Consider the following 24,180-nt stretch of genomic DNA (forward strand, 5'->3'; position numbering starts at 1 on the left):
CTCCCTCCTTGTCTATACTTTATACTGCCATCATCCTTCTAATCTTCCAATTGACCATGTCACTCCCTGCCCACAGCTTACCTTAGTGTTCTCTGCAAGACCCTTAGTAATCTATATCCTGCCTCAGTTTCTGGTCCTTTTTCTTACCACTCCCTTTTAGGCACGTTAGTCTCCACGCATAATAAACTCCTTATAGTTCCTCCCAAACTCCCCTGCTCTTTGTTACCTCTAGGTCCATGTACTTGCTCTCTTCCTGCTTAGATGTCTCTACAGATATGTCTTCCTACCTAGCCTCCCCCAACTACCACCACCACAGCTCATTGGTCAAATCCCAAATAGTTTACAAAACTTAACTCATTGTCACTTCCTCAGGGGAACTTCCCTGATCCATACCTCTTCCTCTCTTCCCTGGGCTCAATAAATTGCTCTCTTTCATGGAGTGCAGATAATAGACAGCTGCATATACTTGCATTACAATTATTTGTATAAATGCATGTCTCTTTCAATAGACTGTCAGCTCCTTAAGGGAAGACACCATAAGTGCTTAATCCAAGCACAATATTGATGCATAGTCGTCTGTCAATAAATATTTCCTGAATAAATTATCTTAATTCCCTTCCAGGTTTGAAATGCTGTGGTTCATCTCTATAATAGGATATTTTGAACCACAATCTTTTTTATTGATTAGCACAGGGATGGCTTTACTTGACTCACACACCTTCGTACACGGACACTGGTTTTAATCAGAGATAATCTTAGATCTTCCTTTCTTATCTTTTTTTGTCCTTGAAAGGACAGCTCTGGAGAAAATTTGGTATATTAAATTTGATCTATTTTAATAAATTATAATGCACATATATTCATTAATAATATATATTCCACACCAAGACATCAGTAGAAATTAATTTTTAAAAGTCTGCTCTAAAAGGAATATAAAATTATGTAAGAGCTCTGTATCATAAGTTCAGGAAGAACAAGAAAGAAGGAAAAAATTTAAACTAGAATTAAAATTAAAGTAGAACTTCCAAAGAACCATGAGAGGTTTCTAAACAGCAAAGTTGTAGACAAAGCCACCAGAAACTCTACTTCTTGTAATCTTTAATGTCTCAGCCTATCAAATAGTTCCCCTTGCCGAGGAAAAGCTGAGTGTCGGGAGCTAGCCTGTTTCTCAGGATTTGAGAAATAAGAATATGAGAATTTCAAAGAGACTTCTTTACTTCCTCCTGACTAAGACTCAAATTATTTGTTCCAGCCTTCGTAAATGAACATGAAGGTAAAGGACTATTTATTTTTAAATAAATGTTAATGATTTTGTGACAGTCCTAGTTCCATGTCATTTCCAAGAAACCAGAGTCATCTCCAAAGATTATTGAAGGATTTTTATAGTAATTATTTTAACCTAATTTCATTTTTAAAATTTAGCAACCAGGAGACTCCAATTAAGTGAACATAATTAAATTAGTTATTTCTGTATGGCAAAATATTGCCACATATTTGAGAAGCCACTTCAATGGCACTGAGGATGAGGACGGTTAAAGGACATAGGCCAAGTATTAGTAAGAGACTCAGTACTAACCCAGATCCCTGGTTCCAATTATTACATATTTTTCATTTTTTGTCAATAAAGAAAGCAAAATCATTTCAAGCTCAAGTACAAAAGTACCTTTCTTTTCCCCTAAGAAAGCAACCATATGTCATAGAAATTTCTCAAGACATGTTTGTCATGCTGTTTCATTTCCAGTTAGCACTTGAGAAGAACCTTATCCATTCAATTCATGACAGGTGATGAGAGACAGATGAACTGCACATCTCTGGGTATTAAAGGCTCACAGTTAAGGGCAAACTCCTTCCATACACAGAAGTATAAAAGCTGTGATTATTCCACACAGCCTAGAGCTGGATTGATTATGTGGCCATCAAACCTGACATAAAATAGCTGAACAGAAATTCTGCTGTAAATTTAGAAGGCACAAAATAAATAGTTGATTGTTTTTGAGTAAAACAGAATCACTTTTCTCTCACCTTCTGATTTATATTCACACACCACTCAATGAAGTACCAAAAAAAAAAAAAGGAAAAAGCCCTGTTCTACCTCATGTCAAAAGGTCTTTTTCACAACTAATAGGAAAAATGGCACAATTTTTGATGAGTCTAATATTTTATAACTTATTTAGAATATACCTTTATAGTAGCAGGAAGTATAATGATGTTATATTATAAATACAAATTCAGTGAAAGAAACAGCTATTAAAATCCTTTTTTGTCATTAGAACAGAACAGGGAACCTGTAACCCTGATTAAAAATTCAAAAAACATACAAACCTATATAATTTTTCTTATGTTACTCTAAGTTCTAGAGTTTCTCATTATCTATGCAACAAACTGCTGAGGAAAAGCTGAGTGTCGGGAGCTAGCCTGTTTCCCCTAAATGGCTAAAAAGCCATTTAGGGATAAACTACTATGGAAACTATGATAGTGTGGGGGCAGATGCTTGATGAGTAGTTGGGGGCAGGGAAAATGTCACAGATGACTGGATGATTGCTTTGATGCCATGGTTTTAGATCACTCTACAGGATGATTGGCATACTTGTATTTTGTTGTTATTGTTTTCCATTTTCTATCTTGACTTTTAAAATGTGATTTTTTGGCACAGTGCAAAATAAAATAATTGTTAACTTATGTTTCCAAATTTATGTAGCTGATATCCTGTATTTTTGACAGTTCTGTTACACTTCTAGCAGATTGAATCTTTCCCTTTTCTGGGAAATTGAACAATACCACTGCATGTATCACCTGCTCACCCCCACCTCCCCGCCAAGTGGTAGGCATGTGTGAACTCTGTACTCTGCACTTTCCAGTGCATTTCTGGAGCTCTGTGATTGGCTGTGGTTCCAGCAAATCAAGACCACATTTAAAGGAGAGTGACTTGAAAATGCTTGACACCGCAACAGAAGTAATGGGTGCAGGAACTGAGGATAATTAGATCATGATAGTCAACACTAAAATAGTATTTCCTAATTCCAGAAACTATTGGAGACACTTAATGTAAATTAATTCATTTATTCCTTACAATAATGTGGGAGGTCGGTTCACTTATTTCATTTTATAGATGAAGGCTGAAGCACTGAAGGATTACATTTTGCAAAATCATGTATCTCATCAGTGGCCAAGCCAGGGGTTTAGGACACAGGGAATCTAGCTCCATAGTCCATGCTTTTAGCCACAATGCCAAATATAGACTCAGAAAGAACCTGAAAATCGTCTTGCAATAGTTAAAGAGCAGCAGGTTAGAAAAGAAAGCAAATATAAAAGGTGGGGCCAAAGTAGGTTTACAGTTGTGAGCATGTGAAACACAGAGATTATTCTTGTATTATTATTTATTTATTATTGTATTATTTTCCATACAAACAATCGTAAACCTACTTTGGCCCTGTCCTGTATTCGGTCTTGCCATAGAAAATGCCCCAGAAGGATCCAGAATGAAAAGCTAAAAGGATAGAGTTTCAACCTCCCTGTCCCTGCTGAGAGTCAGACCTTGCTTGGAGAGCCCATGGTCAGTGGCAGTGATTACCAGAACAACGTCTGGGGTACACAAATCTTCTTTCCTAGCTGAAGATTTTATGAGTCAGTCTATAATATTGTCATGTTGTCAATATTCTTTGGAGAGTAAGATGTGATAAAAGGAGAGAGAGAAATGAGTCCTTAAGTTTTTTGACAAGCATTATTGGCATTACTCTTTTTACCAAAAGTATGCTATGCTGTATCTTGGCTCAAAGGCCTCAGGACAGAGTTTTGATAGACTTATAAAGTTAGCTTATTGAAAATTAGATTGAATGAGGATGTTTCCAAGTTAAAATTTGTAGTGCAGCCCTAAAAGCACTACTTAATGTTTATACTTTTAAAAAAGTTACTAGAGGAAACATTAAATAACATCTTGGCTGATTTTCTTAATCCCCCTCACTCACTGGCTTTCCTAACTCTCACCCCCGTTTCCTGTTGTAGGGAATTCTTATGCAAGAAGCTAAACGTGATTAAATGTGCAGGATGAAAAGATGGCACAGGCACTGCTGGTACCCCCGGGACCTGAAAGCTTCCGCCTTTTCACTAAAGAATCTCTTGCTGCTATTGAAAAACGTGCTGCAGAAGAGAAAGCCAAGAACCCCAAGAGAGAACAAGACAATGATGATGAGAACAAACCAAAGCCAAATAGTGACTTGGAAGCTGGAAAGAACCTTCCGTTTATTTATGGAGACATCCCTCCAGGGATGGTGTCAGAGCCACTGGAAGACCTGGACCCGTACTACATCAGTAAGAAAGTGGGTGTTGATTTTATACTTCTGAAAGTTTAGTTATACTTCCAAAGTAAAGTCTTTAATTAAACACTTAACACTAATATACTTTTCTCAGGCTCAGATACATAATACATCACAATTTTCTGTTAAAACTTTATTTTAAAATGAGCAGTAACATATATAAGAAATGGTCAAGATTTGGCAACAGTGAAGATATATGAAGAGATGGACTATTTCTACAACTTTACAGCAATTGTGATAGAATTAAAATTGACATTCACAAAGCAATAAATCTGATATTGCTGATGTATTTAAGCACAGGGTGTACAACAGAACTGTAGCTAGGCAAAAGAAGAGTTTTGGGCAGATGTTATTTTTTAGTTCTTATTTGTCTTGGTATTACTGGTGTTAGAATAACCACATCATTTTGTGAGAATTAGCTAGTTTTTTTAAACCAGCTGTGCAGTATTTTACAGGATATATTTTTGAAATGATGATAGATTCCATGCTTTTTAATCAAGTCTTTTGATATTTTGTAATCACAATTTATATTTCACATTCACAAGCATAAAACGAGTTTTATATAGAAATAAAGATAAATTAATATCACCATGAGTTGATAGGTTACAAATTAAAGAAGACATTGAACACATTTATTAGTTGAAGTCAGCTCCTTTTTAAAAAGTGGCTAATAAAAATGCATTCTTTAAGCAGTGTACAATTTAGCTTTGTAAGATAAGTGATGGCTAAAGGAACTGACAATCAACCATGCAGACCTATCCTATTGCTCTAAAGAACTGCTTCTCAAGCTTGCATGCATGTACTAACACACCTGGGTGTATCATTAAAATGCAGGTGCTGGTTCCGTAGATCTGGGTGGAGCCTGAGAGCCTGCATTCCTGACAAGCCTCGGGGTGGGACTCGAGCTGCCACACTCTGAGCAGCAAGTTTTAAAATGCTCTGTTTGAAGCCATACACAAAATTAAGTAGTTAAACAATTCTTTTTTCCTTTTAAATAAGTTTCATAAAAGGTAGCATTTAGTATATACTCATATATTTCTAAAAGTAATTTATTCCAGCACTTTTCTGTAGAACTGAAAAAGAAATTTTTGAAATTTAGTTACTGTACTATGACACACAATAATGACAGCGAGACATCCCCAAGAAACCAGGAGACAACTCTCCTCTGAAAAGCGTATATTTGCAAAAATACCTTCAAGAGACAGGGATATCACCTACCCTGACATGATTAAATGTTTGTTACTTGAAGAAAGGGAGTGTCTCTAAGAAAGGGAATTGGAAAAGTTAATGGGGAGAATACTAAGGATTAACATTAGCAGTTGCCAAGGGAGATAGATATTTATTTAATAGTATCCCTGAGAGCATTCTCCTTCCAAAATAAAGGCCACTTACTTTCCTCTCAAAGTTGGGGGCTTCATTGGGCTACCTGGGATGTCAAACATTCTGAATCACTTAATTCAGTTTTTTTAGACTCCAACCTCAACAAAAAATCTTGTTATTATGATTTGTTTTTCCATACATCTGGTCAAAATGAATGATTGTGCTGGTTATGCTATTGTGATTCCTGCAGTCCATATGAAAGCAACATATCTTATTGTAAGTAAATGGGTTGGCATTATGCTTTTATATGCCAGGCTTCAAGCTTAGTTAATGTGAGCCTGCTGCTTGGAAACAGAGCTGTTCTCTCTGTGCTAACAAAGTCAGTGTCATTGCCTCCCTGTCTGAGAGAACCGGACTTGGACCTTCATTTCGTCACAGTGGCTGTGACCCATTTTGAGAGACATCTAGACTGTTTTCTCATTACTGTTGGCTGCACTGCTTTCCTTTATGAAATACCTATAAAATGAAGACTGAGATGCTATTGCAGAAAAATGTAGTTTGTGGTTCTTAGGATAAGTGGGGCTCATGTAAGAAGCTAATGGAGAAGTTCTGGAAGTTTAAAATATGGTATGAAGCTTATGTCAGTTCTGAAATAAAACAGGTGAAAGTCATTTTAAAATTGTAAAGCATTATGTAACTGTTTGCTGCCATTAAAGATACATTTGCATACCTAATTTAACCAGATGAGCAGCACCACAATATATTTTTATGGCATTTAAGTTCACCAGGAAATAACTTAAGAAGAGGGGCAGTGATAATAATAGCTAGCATTTGTGGTGCACGTGCTTTGTCAGGCACTGTTTTAGTAGAACTCAGACTGGCTCTTCTGATACTCCAAGAACCAGTTCTATGTTAGGACCATTTTACAGATGAAAAGAGAAGTCCAGAGAGGTTCAGTAACTTGCCCAAGACCACATGTTATAAGTAGTGAAGGCAGGATTTGGACCCAGGTAGTGAGGCTCCAGACCCACAGCTCTTAACTACTAAGCAAAACTATACATGTTCGTTAATATAATAAAATAAAATGTTAAAAAATTAGTTTTGTAATTTTTTGAATTTGCTGATTGATGTGGTCCTTCCTACTCATAAATGTAAAGCTTATTTTTGCACCAAGTAGTAAAAATTTTTGTAACGCTATATAAGATGAGTGTTTACCTGGGGGAAAAAAAGCCAGCACCATTCCAGAATGGACAAGGACCAGTTTAACATTCTTCCAGCTATAATATTCATCACCTTGTTAGAAATATATAGTCTTTTTTTTTAAGTCACCTCATTATTTATTACTTGAAGACCAGATTTTGGAACTGATGCTATTTATCCCTCTTCCAGTGACATCATTTTCTCAACTATTTTCAGTTTAGGTACATCTCTGAATAACTCTCTTTTATTATAGAGGAAATTAGTATTTTATTCCTCACATCTTGGGATTCCAGGTTTTCTTTGTGTTAGATGTTCTTTTTCCAGAAATAAACTGGCATTCTGTTCTTCAGGCCTGCTCTGCTCAGAACCTGTAAGTTCAGTGAAGATGCTATTGTCACGCCACGTTTCACCCCATTAGTACCCATAGGCTGATCTTGCAGACAGAGCATAGAATTCTACGTTTAAACTGTTTCTTTCCTGAATTCACTTTGTTTTGGGATATTTTTCAAAATAAAATCTTCTTCTATTGTCACAAGCAACAATTGCTTTTTCAGGGAAATTATTTCAGAAAAGTAGAAGCAAATGTACCATGAATTCTGTTGAACTTCATGTGTTGCTGCTGTCAGCAACTACCTAAATGGATTTGGACTGTTTAACTGTATTAGAGGTTCTAATCGTGGGAACGCAAGAAAATCCTATAATGTCCATGTTCTTCAAAGGTAGTCTTCCCAGCGTTCACTGTCTCTTCTGGATAATCTCAATGCTAATAAAAAAGCAGTTTACTTGTCTTCTTCATAGAATTGTTCAAATGTATAGAGTGCAGTTCATTAAAAAAATGGCTGGTTAGGTAATGGTTGTCTCCATAGGCTTAAATACAAATGGACAAAATTGTTTTCTCTACCTTTGCAGTCACAGTAAAAATGTTTCTGACTACCTATTCAAGCAAAGCATGTTCTCAGTGAACATGAATGGATAGGATACAGCCCTTAGTTAAAGGGTAAAACATCTTAAGTAAATGAATGCATAGATGTCTTAAGGTGAATGACACCCTAAAGGTAAATACATATTACCTTTAACACATAAAACAAGTATTTACCTGCAAATAACACTATTAAATACTGTGAAAAATATGGAGGAAAAGACCACATACTTTTTATGCTCAATGATTTATGACAACTTCTAAACTGGTCGTCAGTGGAATGAGCCTTAAGTGTAAATTGCTGCTTGACTATAATTACAAGCAACCTGGAATGTGTGCAAAATAATATACTAAGACTTAACCGGTAAAGAAAACAATTAGGGAGTGATCAGAAGGCAGTGCAGTTTATTTGGAAAGATATGATGAAAGATGTGATTTTAATAGCTGAAGACATTCCCAGAGAATAGGGGTTTTCAACGCTGGCTGAGTATTAGAATCATCTGAAGAACTATTAAAACATAAGCATGTCTATGGCCATCCTTCAGAATACTGGAAATTTTAAAATCACCTCAATTAATTCTAATATACGCACAGGACTAAGAATCTTTCAACAGTTGGACATTTTAGGTGGAATCTTCTTGTCATGTCTGTTACAGGCCTGGAACTACCATCAATGACCTCTCAGGTCCCTAGGATTCTATGACACTGTTTTTCAGAGTCAGAAGAAGTTGACAGGTTGTGAGTGGGATTGACAAGTGGGTTGAATTGGCTGGAGCAGAGTTACCTTGGTGGGAAAAAATTAAAGATTAACTTAGATGCAGTAGGTAATCACTGGGTAGCATAGCCTAAATGCAAAATTGATGATCGAATTGATCTATGGGAGGATTTTAGCCATAAAATGCTCTTTGGAATCCTGTATTTCAGTCCAGTTTTCAGTGTAACTGTCCCTTCTCAGTATTACCAGCAGATCCCTAGAATCAGCAAAACCAAGTTTTGAACACTTTAAAGTAGGACAACTGCTGTAAGAAAAATAGAGCCTTCATAAAAATTGGAATTAAAAGACTTGATGTAATGAAAATATTTATAAAAGGTTATTTTAATAGCAACATGTACAGAATAAACTGAAAAGTTACCAAAGTGGTAGACAGATGGTAAGCTTTAAATAGAATTGGAATCTGTAATGTTACCTTAGAACTTGGTAAAAATTTTGAGTAGGATATTAATTTGTATCATAAAATTGGACTCTAGAGACAGATTAGATGTTAAAGCATATTTTTTATTTGTAACTATACATTATTTTAGGGGACAAACACCTACCATATTTCTGGTTATGGTATATACCAACTGGTTTAAACAAACAGGTTTGAAAAAACAAATCAGGTAAAAAGTTCTTCATGTGTGTAAGCTCTTCAAATAAGCCACATGCCTAATCTATTAATTTTTTTCCTGTTTTCTTTTTCAGACTTTTATAGTATTGAATAAAGGGAAGGCAATTTTCCGATTCAGTGCCACCTCTGCCTTGTATATTTTAACTCCACTAAACCCTGTTAGAAAAATTGCTATTAAGATTTTGGTACATTCATATCCTTTTCATGTGAATTTTCTAAATGTTGCTTCCAGTGGTTGACTTTTTACAAAATGTCATTCTTTCTTTAAAAATACATATAACGTTTCTTTTAGATTAATGGTAAATTGTTGTTTGATCTGTTTTTCTCATTGTTTTCTGCTATTTACAAAAATTATAGAATGACTATTATATTTATACACTTTTATATTATAGAATGACTATTGTGTCATAAAATGACTATTGTGTTTTAGAATGATTCTGGAAGTAAAACTGCAGCTACGATAGTGAACATGTAAATGGAACGCAGTGTGCCGTAGGAACAACAACAAAGCTCCTCAGGTCTTTATTAACCTCAGTCAGACCATATATAACCATTGTTAATGAAGCACAGTCTATTGTATTATAATCTGCAATACTAAATGTTCAAACTCTTTCTTGCCTTAATAGGCTCTGTATCTTCAGCTCTTGGGTCCAGCTGTCCCCTCCCTTCCTCCTTTCACTCATTCCTTCTTTCAGTAAATATTTTTAAACCACTCTGTGCCTGTGTATCTGAACTAATTACAATGATAGTCAAAAAGCATAGGTAAAGAACAGAATAGATGTGGATTTGAAGAAAATTTTCAAATAAGTATGATAAAATAGAAGAAACTCCTTTGAGGCAGTTTCAAGAATAGGCACTTCATATGGGCAGATTCAAAATAGTCTTTTATTAAAACAAATAGAGAAACAGAAGACTGGTTACCCTAGAGATAGCGCAAATAGAACTGAAAACATTTTGAGGTACATTTAAATTCTCCCATTCTATGGTTTAGTATTAGAAAGTATTTACCATATTTTGCCATGTATAATGCTCAGTTTTTGCCCAAATTTTTGAGGGAAAAATAAGGATGCTCACTATATAAGGATGTAATGATTACAAACCACAGGTGCAATAATGGGTATAATAATCCTGTGCATAATGCACACAGAACCATGGAAACATATTACATGCAGCAGAATATAAAAATAAATTATCCACCTCAAAATAACCATAAGCTTCTTGAGAGTGAAGCCTGGATTGAGAAGCTGAGAAATTATTACATTAATTCTCAAGATTTCAAAATAGTGTTTATCTGTTTATTCACTATAAGATTACTGGAGTACAAAGTTACAGGAGAATTCTCAATCAATGTAATCCTTGACTATACTAGGTTATCCATTCTTTGGCTTTTTATGTCGTGTTCACTAACATTTTCAGTTGGTGGATGTTTTAAGCCCTGTTACACTGATCTTAAACTTAACCTCCCTAAAGAATGGTCACTTCCCCGTGCAGTGCAATTTCACAAAACTGATTGGAATGCAAAATTCCCATTTGCTTGAAATGAAGATCTCTTCTTCTTAAATTCAGTTTTGTGAAGAAATGATGTAAAATGTAAAAAGAGTGGACTAAGAACATATGACAGGATTTAAATTTTCCTATTATTTTTGTCATTGTTTTAAAACAAATAATAAATAAGATCAATTTCACAGGTAATTTGTGTTTATTTTTTTGTGTTGGATCATTTGTAAATGACCATGATAATGTATTAGCATTTATTCCTTAACTAATCTACTTTATTCAGCATGCTTATCATGTGCACTATTTTGACCAACTGTGTATTTATGACCTTGAGTAACCCTCCAGACTGGACAAAGAATGTAGAGTAAGTAGGAGTGACTTCTTGCAATGAGAAATGCACACTCAAATTCTCTAGCTTGTCTCTTATGGTTATGGTCTGACTTATGGTTTCCACTTTTTGAAGTCAGACTAAACACTTCTAGGAAAAAATTATTTCCATAATATGAAGGAAGATAAGGGAAATTCTTTGGGGGAGTTTTTCTTCTATGAGGTAAGTATTTTTTCCCAATGAATTCAAGATAGCATCTGTTTAAGAAAGGTTATAAATAGTATACACTAGCTACTAAACAATAATTTAGCATGAAAGTTAATACTCAATCAGAGTTATATATTGTAGATAAAATAAAATGACCATTTGAGCAATTTGATGAATAAAATTATTTTATTCTATTATGCTATTGTTGTTATGCTTTTTATTTTATTTTATTTTTAGAGAGGGGGAAGGGAAGGAGAAACAGATGGAGAGAAATATCATTGTGAGAAAGAGAGAAACATCACCCGGTTGCCTCTTGCATGCCCCTAATCAGAGACCTGGCCAGCAACCCTGGCATGACTGGGAATTGAAACAGTGACCTTTTGGTTTGTAGGACAATGCCCAGTTCACTAAGCCACACCAATCAGGGCTATTATTGTTATAGTCTGGTAAAATAGACTTAGGTGTTAGCTCTATATTAGTATATTAGGCATTCTGATTGTATGTTATTTGACAAAAATACATTTAGGTATTTAAATTACTTAGATGTTTATTTGTATTCAAGTATATAGTTTACTTTGACACAGCATGTATGGCAAAACACTGTAGATGTGTTCCATAAAAGAAATAAAATGTCTCTGCAAAAGCATGCTCAAAAAAAGGGGGCGTAAGAGGAAAATATGATAAAGGAAAATCACTCAAAACTTAGGAAACTTTGTAATTAGGACACTAATAAAAATAATAATAATCCCAATGAAAAGATACTGGTCCAGTCAATTTTCTGTAGACATTTGTATCTAAAATCGCAGCCAGCAACTCCTTTGCAATCTCAGTCCTTGAGCTTTCTCTCTTGAGAGGGAGACCCTGGAAACATTTGAGAGATATCATCAAAATAAAATATTTGATTGAATATTTTAAGAGGCATAGTAGTTCTTGGGCATGTTAAACTATCCCTGCTCACACTAAAGAAGGCACTTCTGTTGATTTTCTGCTTTAGTATTAATGTCTTTTATTGCTCAGGATGTTCTATTTAAGTGTGAGGAAAAGATGCCCCTAATTGTTTCAAAACATCGATATGCTAGAGAAAATTGTGCATTAAACACAATTTCTGCATTAGATCAACATTATCCCCCAATTTATGTCACATATGAGGTTATTAATGATAAACAGCATGTGTTTTTAGTGAAACAGAAAATGTTTAGATTATATAAGCTACTCTGTATAGTATAATACAATAATTACATATTTGGTTTATTGAAAAAGTTTTAGTATGATTTTTTATTATTATAGTTTTAAAGTAATGCCCAATAGGAAATAAGATAGATACTATGATAAATCCTGCCACTTTTATTTCTGTTTTATAGATTTCCAGGAATATTTATTGTACAGTGCTAAGTCATCATTTGCCAGTGATTTAATACATTAAAGATTATTTATAGTAGCCTGGAAATGCTCCCTAGAAATCAAGTTAGTAGAAAAATCCAGTTGAAGCAAGCCATTTAACAATATTCTCACTTACCACTTATGATTTGGAGGTTAACAAATGAACATATCTATGTAAAAGCATTCTGTGTGTACTTTTCTCAACAGAAATTATTGAAGCATTTAAATATATATAACTAAATTTAATGTAACATTATTAAAAGATAGGTAAAGATGACACCTGAATATTATCACTTGAATATTCAGGCCTGTCTTTTAAAGTAATTTTTAGAGTTGACAATATCCATTATCAAAATAATGTTGGCCTTACAAATGTTTTTCACTTACATCTTTTGTTTGGAAAAGTTTTCACAGCTTTCCTGACCAATTATCTTTAGTAGGAAAACAAGAAAAATATTAGTGGCTACAGAAAAAATAATCCCACAAAACCCAAAGTCCAATGAAGAGAAGACAACTCAGCTCTGACATGAAGACAGAAGTCATGCTAGCAGAAACAGTCCCTGTACAAAGAGGTGGCACACACAGATGTGGCCTGAGGACCACATTGTATATAGCGAGGGTCATATTATGTGAGACGAGGCCCTTTTATGGACATAATAATTATGGGGGGAAAAGAGCTGGTCAGAATCAATAGGATGATTAGAAGCCTAGTGGCACAGAGCCAAGAGAACTCAAGGTGTCCTTGATTCTCACTTACCTGTTCAATCTAGTTTGCTAATAGGCAAAACACCTGTTCTGTGCAATCTGTCTCAGATGTTAAGCTCTAGGAATCTCTTCCTTAAATAGCTATCAACACTCACCATATACTGCAAGTATCCCAGCAAAATGTCTTACTTTTTTAAAAAAGGAAATGAAATAGGAACTTTAATCTTACTCCTAGCAACTGCAGATTACTTATAATTGTGTACAGATAACCAATAAAGCACCAACCACTAATATGATAAATAGAACATGTGAACTATCTCTTATGGCCTTTTACAAGGCCAGCTATCTCCCCAAACAGAAATGTCTTGATGATTATGTGTAACACACAAAGGATTAAAACAAAAACACTAGTAAACATAAGCTTGACATCACAAATTATATCTCTTCCTAATAAAGTCAGTTCTTGTTCATTTGAGATAGCAATTAAACATTTTCCTTGTGAAATCAACTAAATTGGTTGGAAAAGGAGGAAGAATGCTCTTGGGAAAACTAGACATGAAGATATCTGCACACACTTTTCCCTGATTTCTTTGTTCCTCATATGAGAGAATTTTAACTCTTCTCATTTATAAAATTCTAGTAGGCTGGAAAATACGATTTTTAATAAAAGTAAATCAAATCTGTGTGGCTTGGGTGAAATAACTAAAGAATAAATTTAAATTGTACTTTTTAAAAAGAACACAATGTTAAAAAACAAGTACTTCAACTATTTTTGGAAGAAACAGAAATAACTTATATTGTCAACACAAAAAAGGAAATGCTAGCAATGCACTCTATCAAGCAGCAAATGGAAAAATCTTTCACCGTTTTGGAGGCTGATTTTGAATTAAGCATGTTTAAGTGATATGGCCCAATTGCACAGAGAGAGTAGCTGGTTTGAGGTTAGATTCAGGGATTTTACCTCTGAAATTTGGTAATTGTGTACACACACACTTAAATAGTAATGAATTGAAAAAGTTACTTGTGATAATATATATGTATACATAAATATGTATAAAGAGAGAGAAAAGAAGTGTTATAGCTCTGTGCCTCTTAAGTTTATTTTCTAGATTAGACACATAAAATATTCCTAAAAGTAATCCTAATCATTAGGAAATTTGAGTGAAATCTATTATTATAAATAAACAAACTCAAGAAATGTTACCTCTAGAGCTGTACCATCCAATGAGGGAGACACTAAACTTTATGTGGCCATTGAAACTTGAAATTTGGCTTGTCTTAATGATTGAAATGATAATATTTTAAATATATTGGTTTAATTAAAATATAACAAAAATTAAATTCACTTGTTCATTTTTTTTATTTGGCTACTAGGAATTTAAAAACTACATTACACAGCTGGTATTATATTTCAATTAACTTTGAGTATTCATAAAACACATAAAGCTATTATTTTAAAACCTAAGTAGTAAACAAGATCTTATTTTTTGGGGAAAATATTTTCTCTTTAATGCTTTACTCAGGTTTGTAAGATTAATTAAACTAGTATATTATCTTTGATAGGTGAAAATAGGAAAAAAATTAGTGAATGGAAAAAAAACACACAAAAATAAGATTTGCTGTACTTGAAAATATCTATACTAATAGTTCAAACAAAATTGTTAAATTTTCTTTGGATGCTTTTCCTAGGTACACATTCACTGGAATCTACACCTTTGAGTCACTTATAAAAATCTTGGCAAGAGGATTTTGTTTAGAAGATTTTACATTCCTTCGTGATCCATGGAACTGGTTAGATTTCAGTGTCATTGTGATGGCGTGAGTATTTTTGAAAAAACATCAAGTTCAAAGAAATAAAGATAGTTGTAGCATAAATCAGGTGGTTGTGACATATTTTAAATGTAGATTGTGCTTCTTAGCTAAATTAATTACATGTTTCATATATATATTTTAAAGATTTTATTCATTTATTTTTAGAGAGGGGGGAAAGGAGGGAGAAAGAGAGAGAGAGAAACATCAATCAGTTGCTTCTTGTCTGCCCCACAACTGGGGACCGAACCTGCAACCCAGGCTTGTGCCCTGAAGGGAATCAAACCAGCGACCTTTCTCTTTGTGGGATGATGCCTAACCAACTGAGCCACACTGGTCAGGGCTATGTTCCATGTATTTTGAGGATACATATTGTAAGATATATTTATCTGGTAAATGAGCAAAAAATGGAATTACTCTTATGTCAGATAGTCTTCCACATCATCAAAATGATGATGTTATTCAGTGACTATAATTTAATACCACCAACTGTACTTTGATTAGTTTTGCAAATAAATTTGCTCACATTACTAAAAATTAAATTGAAATAAAGCAACAAAATTTTATTACTTAGAAGCAACTTTTAGCATATGGCACTTCATGCTCTACAGCAATTGCATTTGTTAAACTCAAAGGGCTTTATATGCCAAACCCAAATTTCATTCTTTATTTAATATAAACTTTGCCAAAACTATCAGTAACTCTGATTTAATTCTACAGGTATGTAACAGAATTTGTAAGCCTAGGCAATGTTTCAGCTCTTCGAACTTTCAGAGTCTTGAGAGCTCTGAAAACTATTTCTGTAATTCCAGGTAAGAAGAAACTGGTGTAAGATGGTAGGCCCCTTGTATCTCCAACTTTTCTTGTGTGTTGTGTTTGTGTGTGAACTCCCCATTGCAGATATGTGACAGAGTTTGTGGACCTGGGCAATGTCTCAGCGTTGAGAACATTCAGAGTTCTCCGAGCCCTGAAAACAATTTCAGTCATTCCAGGTGAGAGCTGGGTTAAACACCGAGGCTGACTGAATAGTTTGTAATAATACTGAAGTTAAAATCACGCTTATTAACATTAGCCTTGTTGCTTATTATTCGTATTTGTCACCTTCAAGAATGCTAAATGATTTTTCAATGCAGTTCAGTTCTTAAAATTTTAGAAATTACATGCTTATTTATCAAGTCAGCCTTTGAGTTTAACAGAGAATTGCATGAGATGTCTATTAAAAACTAGTAGTTTTGCTCTCTCTCTTTCCCTCCCTCTCTCTCTCTCTCTCTCTCTCTCTCTCTCTCTCTCTCTCTGTCAGTCTCTTTCACTCTTGAGCATGCATTTATGATGTAAAGTTTTCTCTTTTACGTTCATAAAAGTAGCTCGGCTACCATGGCTTTACTAACTGATCTGGATGTTGCCATTCACTGCAGATGTTTTGAAAATGGATCTTCTTTTTAGAGAAAAGATTATTATTAAACAGCGTGCACATGGCTGCTTTTATCATTTTAAAATGTGTTTCTTCCCCAAATCATTTCTACTGGGAAGCTAGTATAAAAGATGGGTTGGGGAGAAATAGCCTCATGAAACGCAAAATCTGAAATAAAAAAGTAATGGTAAGTTTGCCTTTTCATGTTCATGGCAGCATGTGAAACCATACGCACAAAACTGCCTGCCTAGATCTTTACCCTTTCCTTTTTAACGTCCAGAAAGCTCACGGTTCAAACATAAAATCTGCTCTTCATCCATCTCTCAAACCATCTAGTTGTCCATAACGTTGGACAGACATCTAGCAGCCAAACAAGTGTTTGGTGGGCGGGGGGCGGGGAGAGAATGTATGTGAGTAGTAAGAGGACGTTGTGGGTTGGCCCTACTCCTCCGCTGACCTTTCATTCCCTTTCCTCAGGTTTAAAGACCATCGTGGGGGCCCTGATCCAGTCGGTGAAGAAGCTCTCTGACGTCATGATCCTGACTGTGTTCTGTCTGAGCGTGTTTGCTCTGATTGGGCTGCAGCTGTTCATGGGCAACCTGCGGAACAAATGCTTGCAATGGCCCCCGAGCGATTCAGCTTTTGAAAGCAACACCACTTCCTTCTTTACTGGCACAATGGATTCAAACGGGACATTTGTTAATGTAACAATGAGCACATTTAACTGGAAGGACTACATTGAAGATGACAGTAAGGAATATTCCTACATTGTTAACCTTAGCTGTTGCTGAATGAGTTTTCAACTATAAATAGTTGTGGCTGTGGGTGTGAAGCCATTTTTGTAAATATACTTGATTGGTGTCCCTTTTGGAAATAACCAAGATAGTCAAACTCTCATTATTCCTAATGTCAATAGGATTGATATGAAATGAAACAGTTTATTCTTTATATCAACAGGCCACTTTTATGTGTTGGATGGACAAAAAGATCCTTTACTCTGTGGAAATGGCTCAGATGCAGGGTAAGGAACACATGGTTTTTAAAAATATAGAACACTTTGGGGAAAAGCAGATGAGAGAAAATATATAAGGGTGGTGTTGCATGTATACAGTAAAGTGTGGTGCCGCCTACCTGGGGAGCACCTTCTCTGTCTCACTGGACTGCTAGCAGTTCTGAACTCAGAGGCATCAAAGCCATCCCCTCTGGGAGAAGAGCTTTTCTGCAAAGTTTCACAGTTAAGATGTACTTGCATTATTGCTCAAAAGTGTGAAGGCCTAGAGTCTGGCTTTTTTATAAACATAGCAGAGCCATTTAAAAAATACAGGGAGGGAAACATAAGATGGGCAGCTTGGTGAAGGTATGTGTTGATGGAATAAGTTTTGATGTGGCTGGAAAAGATCCAGGCTATATAACATAGTCTTCAAGGTGTAAGCCCAGTTGGGAAACTACTTTGAGAGACTTAATATTCTTGAAATATTAAGATATTTATAATGTTATAGCATAAAGTGATGTGTGCAAAGAAGCCAAGTGACAGATGTATGTCAAGAGCATGCTCCACTCTGAGTGTGCATACTTACCAGTTCTTATTGGTCAAATTCCACCAGAACAGATGCTGCAGTATCTTAGTCATCCTGCTAGTCTCTCATACTTAACATATTTTCCTGAGAGCATTGTAAATTAATTTTAAGTTAGGATAGAGGGTGAATTTTTTGGAAGCCAAGGGATAGAAATAGTAAGTGACTTTTAGAGCACAGAATTACAGAATATCTTTTGAGTCATCCTAGAAAATTGAAAACTGGTTTAGCCATAAAGATCTAAGTGTGTTATTGAAAACATATACCAGTCATCAAGATGAACATTAGGGGAATTCTTTTCCTGATATTTTCCTGAACCTTTGTTGGTAGAGTGTAGTAAATAAGAGCATAACTTCTAGAGTTCACATATATTTCTGTTCAAATCCTAACTCCACCATTTACAAACTCTTTGACCTTGGAAAAGTGTCCTAAGCTCTCTGTACCTGAATTTCCTTTCTTTCTAAAATGGGGAGAGTAATATTGCTTCTGTTAGGGTTATTATGGTGATAACCTATTATACAGAAAGTGCTTGGTCTAGTACCTGTTTCACCATAAGCATTTATTGCATTTACCTATTAATTTTCATTATTGTGGTTAATATAAAAGACTAGATAAAACTTTGGGTAAGGCTGGCTAATGCATACTTGATTCCAATTAAATGATAATAATCACTTCCTTCTATTGAATACCTAGAATGAGTTAGCTAATTTACATGGTAAAATTGATATCTGATCTATTGTTAAATGTCAAATAAAATTCTAAAGATATATACCCAATTTTAAGACGTCTTTTAGGCCACAGTAGTTAAGACAGTATGGTACTGGGAAATAATAAGTATATAGATCAATGAAACCAAACAGAAAGCAAAATAAAAAAAGTAGACCCACCCAAACATCATTAGATAATTTTGACAAAGAAGAAAATGTACCTCAATATAGATGGGAAAGATTTTTCAACAAATGGTGCTGAAACAATTGGAGATGCATGTACAAAAAAAAAATAAAATGAAATAAAACTAGATACAGATCTTACACCCTACACAAAAATTAACTAAAATTTAATCATAGACCTAAATGTAAAATACAAAATGATAATGCTTCTTTAAACAAACAAAAAAAGAATAATATCTATATATGACTTTGGATTTGATGATGAGTTTTTAAAAAATATTTTATTTATTTATTTTTAGAGAGAGGGGAAAGGAAGGAGAAAGAGAGGGAGAGAAACATCAATGAGTGGTTGCCTCTTGTGTACCCCTTACTGAGGGCCCAAACTGGCCCGCAACCCAGGCACGTGCCCTGACTGGGAATGGAATAGGCAACCCTTTGGTTCACAGGCCAGTGCTCAATCCACTGAGCCATGCCAGGGCTGATGATGATGAGTTTTTAAAGTAACAATTGCCCAATCCATGAAAGAAAAAATAAGTTAGATTTTATTATAACTCCTGATCTTCAAAGACACTATAAAAGAAATAAAAAGAAAAGCCATTGATTGGGAGAAAATATTTGCAAAACACATATCTAATAAAAGGTTTATATTGAAAATATAAAAGCACTCAAAACCCAACAACAAGAAAACAGATAAGTTGATTTAAAAGTGGGAAAAAATTGAACAGACACATTACAGAAGAATATATATACAGTGGCTCAAATGATTATAGAAAATTATCAATGTCATTTGTCATTATGGAATTGAACATAAAACAGCAATGAGTTACTATACCTATTAAAATTGCTGAAATCCAAAACAACTGGCAATACCAACTGTTCATGAAGATGAAGAACAACGAGAATTTTCATGCATTGTTGGTGGGAGTGCAAAATGGTACAGCCACGTTGTAAGACAATTTGGCAGTTTCTTATGAAATGACCATAGTTTTACCCTACAACCCAACAATTTGCCCCACTAGGTATTTAGCCAATTAATTTGAAAATTTATGTCCATACAAAAATTTGCAGGTGTGAATTTATAGCAGCTGTGTTCATAATCACCAGAAGCTGGAAGCAATCAAGATGCCCTTTGCTATATGATTAGATAAACAAATTGTTGAATACTCATAGAATGAAATATTATTCAGTGATGAAAAGAAGCTACCAAATTGCAAAAACCAGTGATGAAACTTAAATTCATATTGCTACACGACAAAGAAAGTCAGTATGAAAAAATAATATTATACATGATTCCAATTACATGACATACTGAAAAAGATAAACAATAGAAATGGTTGAAAAAATATCAGTGTTTTTCAGGGATCCAGTGTAGCTGATTTGGTTATGCATAGGGGATTTTTTAGGGTAGAGTAACTATTCTATATGATTCTAGAGTGGTGAACATTAAGTATTTATCAAAATTCTAGAACTTTTACAGCACAAAAAATGAACAGTGTATACAAATTTAAAAAATAATTTGTGAGGTTGGAAGACTCCAGATTAAAATACAAAAAGTGACAAAATTATCTAAATATGCTTAAACTGTATAAAATAACCTCACTGAAGGAGGTGGGGAAAGAGGTGCTAATTTTAAAAACTGGAAATGAGTAGATACTGCAAGACTAAAGGCAAAAGGAATTGTACTCTAGTTGATAGTTGTTTCTCATGGTAGTATAAATTAACAACCCTGAAATAATTATGCATAAGTCTATGGATAGCAGATGATAGAAGCCAGGCTTCTAACTTTTGGAATGAAAAATTTAAGATTAAAAAAAAAGAAGTTTTACAGATCCTGTGATAAAATAGGGTTGGAGAGATGAACATGACCTCATGTTTAGGTTAATCTAGGCATGAATGCATACACACAGAAATATATACATGCTATTAGAAACCAAGATCTGGGTGCTAAGTGTGTTTGTTGCAAAGGTGGTGACCTCACTTCTAAGGCCTTCAGCTGACAGAGCAAGGATATACACATACAGATACACATATTTATCTTGGTTTCTAATACCATTCTCCAATAAAAGAACAAGTGGTCTTTGGAGAAATGGCTGATTATAGCACTGGGGCAGGAAATATATGACATGATCATGGAGCATCCTGTAGTTTCAGAAAGTAAGAAAGTGCTAAAAAACAAAAAGAAAAAGAAAAATTAAAAACCACACGTGGCCTTGAGGTGATGTCAAGGAAATACAGGAACCAACTGAAGGATCCCAATGGCCAAAACTGAAACAATTTTAGAAATAAATAAATAAATAAGTAAATAAATAAATAAATAAATAAATAAATAAAATATAATTGGATTATAACTCAAAGTAGAAACTGAATATCCATGGTACATACTCATATAAATAAATGCATATTGATATATATATATATAAATGAGAGATAATAAACAAATTTCTCATGCAGAAGAATTCAAAATATTTTGTGCACATAACTCTGTTCTTAAGAAGGTGAATAATGGAGCTTCAGCCAAGATGGAGGCATAGGTAGAATGCTTCACTTCCTTGCACAATCAAAAGAAGAATAACAAACAATTTAAAAACAATAAACAACAGAACTGCCAGAAAATCAAACTGCATGGAACTCTGACAACCAAGGAATTAAAGAAACATTCATCCAGAATGGTAGGAGGGGCAGAGACAGGCAGCTGGACAGAGAAGACCTGAGGCAAAGCAGCAGACCCCTGGCGGGGTGGGGCTGGCTTATCCGGAAACTAAAGACTCAAACCTCTAACTGTAAAATACTGTAAGAGTTGCAAAGGTGGGAGAAACTGCCAGTCTCACAAGAAAGTTCTTTGAAAACTGGAGCTAGAGCAGAGCAAGCAAGGAGCATTGTTCCCTCTCTGACCCCTCTCCCATAGACTGCGCCACAACACAGCAAAGAGGGTTGCCCCTCCCTGGAAAATACCTAAGGCTCCACCTCCTTACAACATAACAGGTGCACTGAGACAAATAAATATGGCCCAAATATAAGAACAGATCAAACTCCAGAAAAAGAGTTAAGCAATGTGGGGTATGATGACCTACCTGATACAGAGTTCAAAACACTGGTAATCAGGATGCTTACAGAATTGATTAAGCTTAGTCACAAAATGAAGGAAGAAATGAAGGCTACACAAAGTGAAATAAAAGAAAATATACAGGGAACCAACACTGAAGTGAAGGAAACCAGGACTCAAATCAACGAGTTGGAACAAAAGTAAAAAATAAACATCCAACTGGAACAGAATGAAGAAAGAAGAATTCAAAAAGTGAGGAGAGTCTGAGGAAACTCTGGGACAACTTTAAACAGTCCAACATCTGAATTATAAGGGTGCTAGAAGAAGAGGAAGAGCAAGAAATGCAAAATTAATTTGAACAAATAATGAAGGAAAACTTCCCCAATCTGGCAAAGTAAATAGACTTCCAGGAAGTCCAGGAAGCCCAAAGAGTCCCAAAGAAATTGGACCCAAGGAGTAACATGCCAAGGCACATCATAATTATGTTACCCAAGTTTAATGATAAGGAGAGAATCTTAAAAGCAGCAAGACTAAGGGAGACGGTTACCTACCAAGGAGTTCTCATGAGGCTATCAGCTGATTTCTCAAAAGAAACCTTGCTGGCAAGAAGGGGCTGGAAAGAAGTATTCCAAGTCATGAAAGGCAAGGACCTACAGCCAAGATTACTCTATCAAGCAAAGCTATCATTTAGAATAGGAGGGCAGATAAAGTGCTTCCCAGATAAGGTCAAGTTAAAGGAGTTCATCATCACCAAGCTCTTAGTGTATGAAATGTTAAAGGGACTTATCTAAGAAAAAGAGGATAAAAAACTATGAACAGTAAAATAACAACAAAGTCACAACTATCAACAAGTGAACCTAAAAAACAAAAAGTAAGCAAACACCAGAACAGGAACAGAATCACAGAAATGGAGGTCACATGGAGAGTTATCAGCAGGGAGGGGGAGGGGGAAAATGGGGGAAAAGCTACAGGGAATAAGAAGCATAAATGGTAGGTACAAAATAGACAGGGGAGGTTAAGAATAGTATGGGAAATGGAGAAGCCAAAGAACTTACATGTATGACCCGTGGACATATACTAGGGGGGCGGGATACTAGTGAATGCAGGAGGTACAGGAAAGAGAGGGAATAAATGGGAGAAAAAAAACGGGACAACTATAATAGGATAATCACTTAAATATACTTAAAAATAAAAAATAAATTAAAAAATTTTATTGTTCAATGAAAAAGAAAGAAAAAAAGGAAGGTGGATCATGACTCCCTGCTCCTTATGTGTGAGCTGCACATAAACATTTTATCCCAAATAGTGCAGAATGGAAAAATTAGAAGAGTAAATTAACAGTGAAAAAACCTGACAAAATACTACCTCAGCTCAGGTACTGAAGTTAGCATCAACAGTGATGTCATATTGATAGTTTGTAGCCTTGATGTGAAGTGACGATAATGATATTTTACCTCTCTGGTCTTTATCCCCCAAATCTATAACACAACCCAATCACACACATAGACAAAACCCAAGTAGTACCTGACTAGCATTCCTCAAGACTGTCAAGGAAATATGAACACAAGAAAAGTCTGAGAAATTGTCACAGCCAAGGGAGCCTCAAGAGACATAATAACTAAATGCACTGTGGTATCCAGGATGGGATGTTAGAACATAAAAAGGGATGTTAAGGAAAAACTTGAGGAAATCTTAATAATGTATGGACTTTGGTTAATAATAATGTATCAGTATTGATTGAAATGTACCATAAGATGTAAATAATATGAAAAACTGGGCATGGGAGGTTTGGGAAGTCTCTATGCTCTCTTTGCTCAATGCTCAATTTTTCTACAAATCTAAAATTGTTTTAAGATATAAATTTTGTCTTAGAAAATTCTGCAAAAGGGGTTGAAAGAAGTTCATTAAGTAGTTCCCAACCCTTTGGTCATTTCCTGGCTTTTCATTTTTAATTGTTGATCCTTGCCATTTTGTAAAAAGCAGGATATCAATGGTGTCAGAGACGAAAGTGTGTGGCTGCTGCCCTTCTGAATTTCTAAATGACTGTATATCTGACACCCTGTGCCTAATTTTTCTGTTGGTTTTCTTAATAAATTTCATCTGATAAGAGTTTCACTCTGAGCAATTATCTGAAGAGTTCTGAAAATGAACAGCAAGCAAATTAACCAGACAGCAACATAGATTGCAATAACAGTA

At 34.9% G+C, this 24,180-nt stretch overlaps 1 protein-coding gene across 1 annotated transcript in view; it reads left to right on the forward strand.

Moving 5' to 3' along the window:
* The window catches only part of SCN3A (sodium voltage-gated channel alpha subunit 3), a 114,262-nt gene that overhangs the window by 22,722 nt on the left and 67,360 nt on the right, over positions 1–24,180 (forward strand). Inside the window, exons 3-9 of the mRNA XM_045846129.1 lie at positions 4,003–4,316; positions 9,215–9,333; positions 10,912–11,001; positions 14,947–15,075; positions 15,787–15,878; positions 16,955–17,227; positions 17,435–17,498. Of these exons, the coding sequence (XP_045702085.1) occupies positions 4,053–4,316; positions 9,215–9,333; positions 10,912–11,001; positions 14,947–15,075; positions 15,787–15,878; positions 16,955–17,227; positions 17,435–17,498 (1,031 nt within the window). The 5' untranslated portion in view covers positions 4,003–4,052. The remainder of the gene's footprint in view (positions 1–4,002; positions 4,317–9,214; positions 9,334–10,911; positions 11,002–14,946; positions 15,076–15,786; positions 15,879–16,954; positions 17,228–17,434; positions 17,499–24,180) is intronic.

Source organism: Phyllostomus hastatus, unplaced genomic scaffold, assembly GCF_019186645.2.
Source record: "Phyllostomus hastatus isolate PE091 unplaced genomic scaffold, TTU_PhHast_1.1 phas_contig_1, whole genome shotgun sequence".
Taxonomy (NCBI): domain Eukaryota; kingdom Metazoa; phylum Chordata; class Mammalia; order Chiroptera; family Phyllostomidae; genus Phyllostomus; species Phyllostomus hastatus.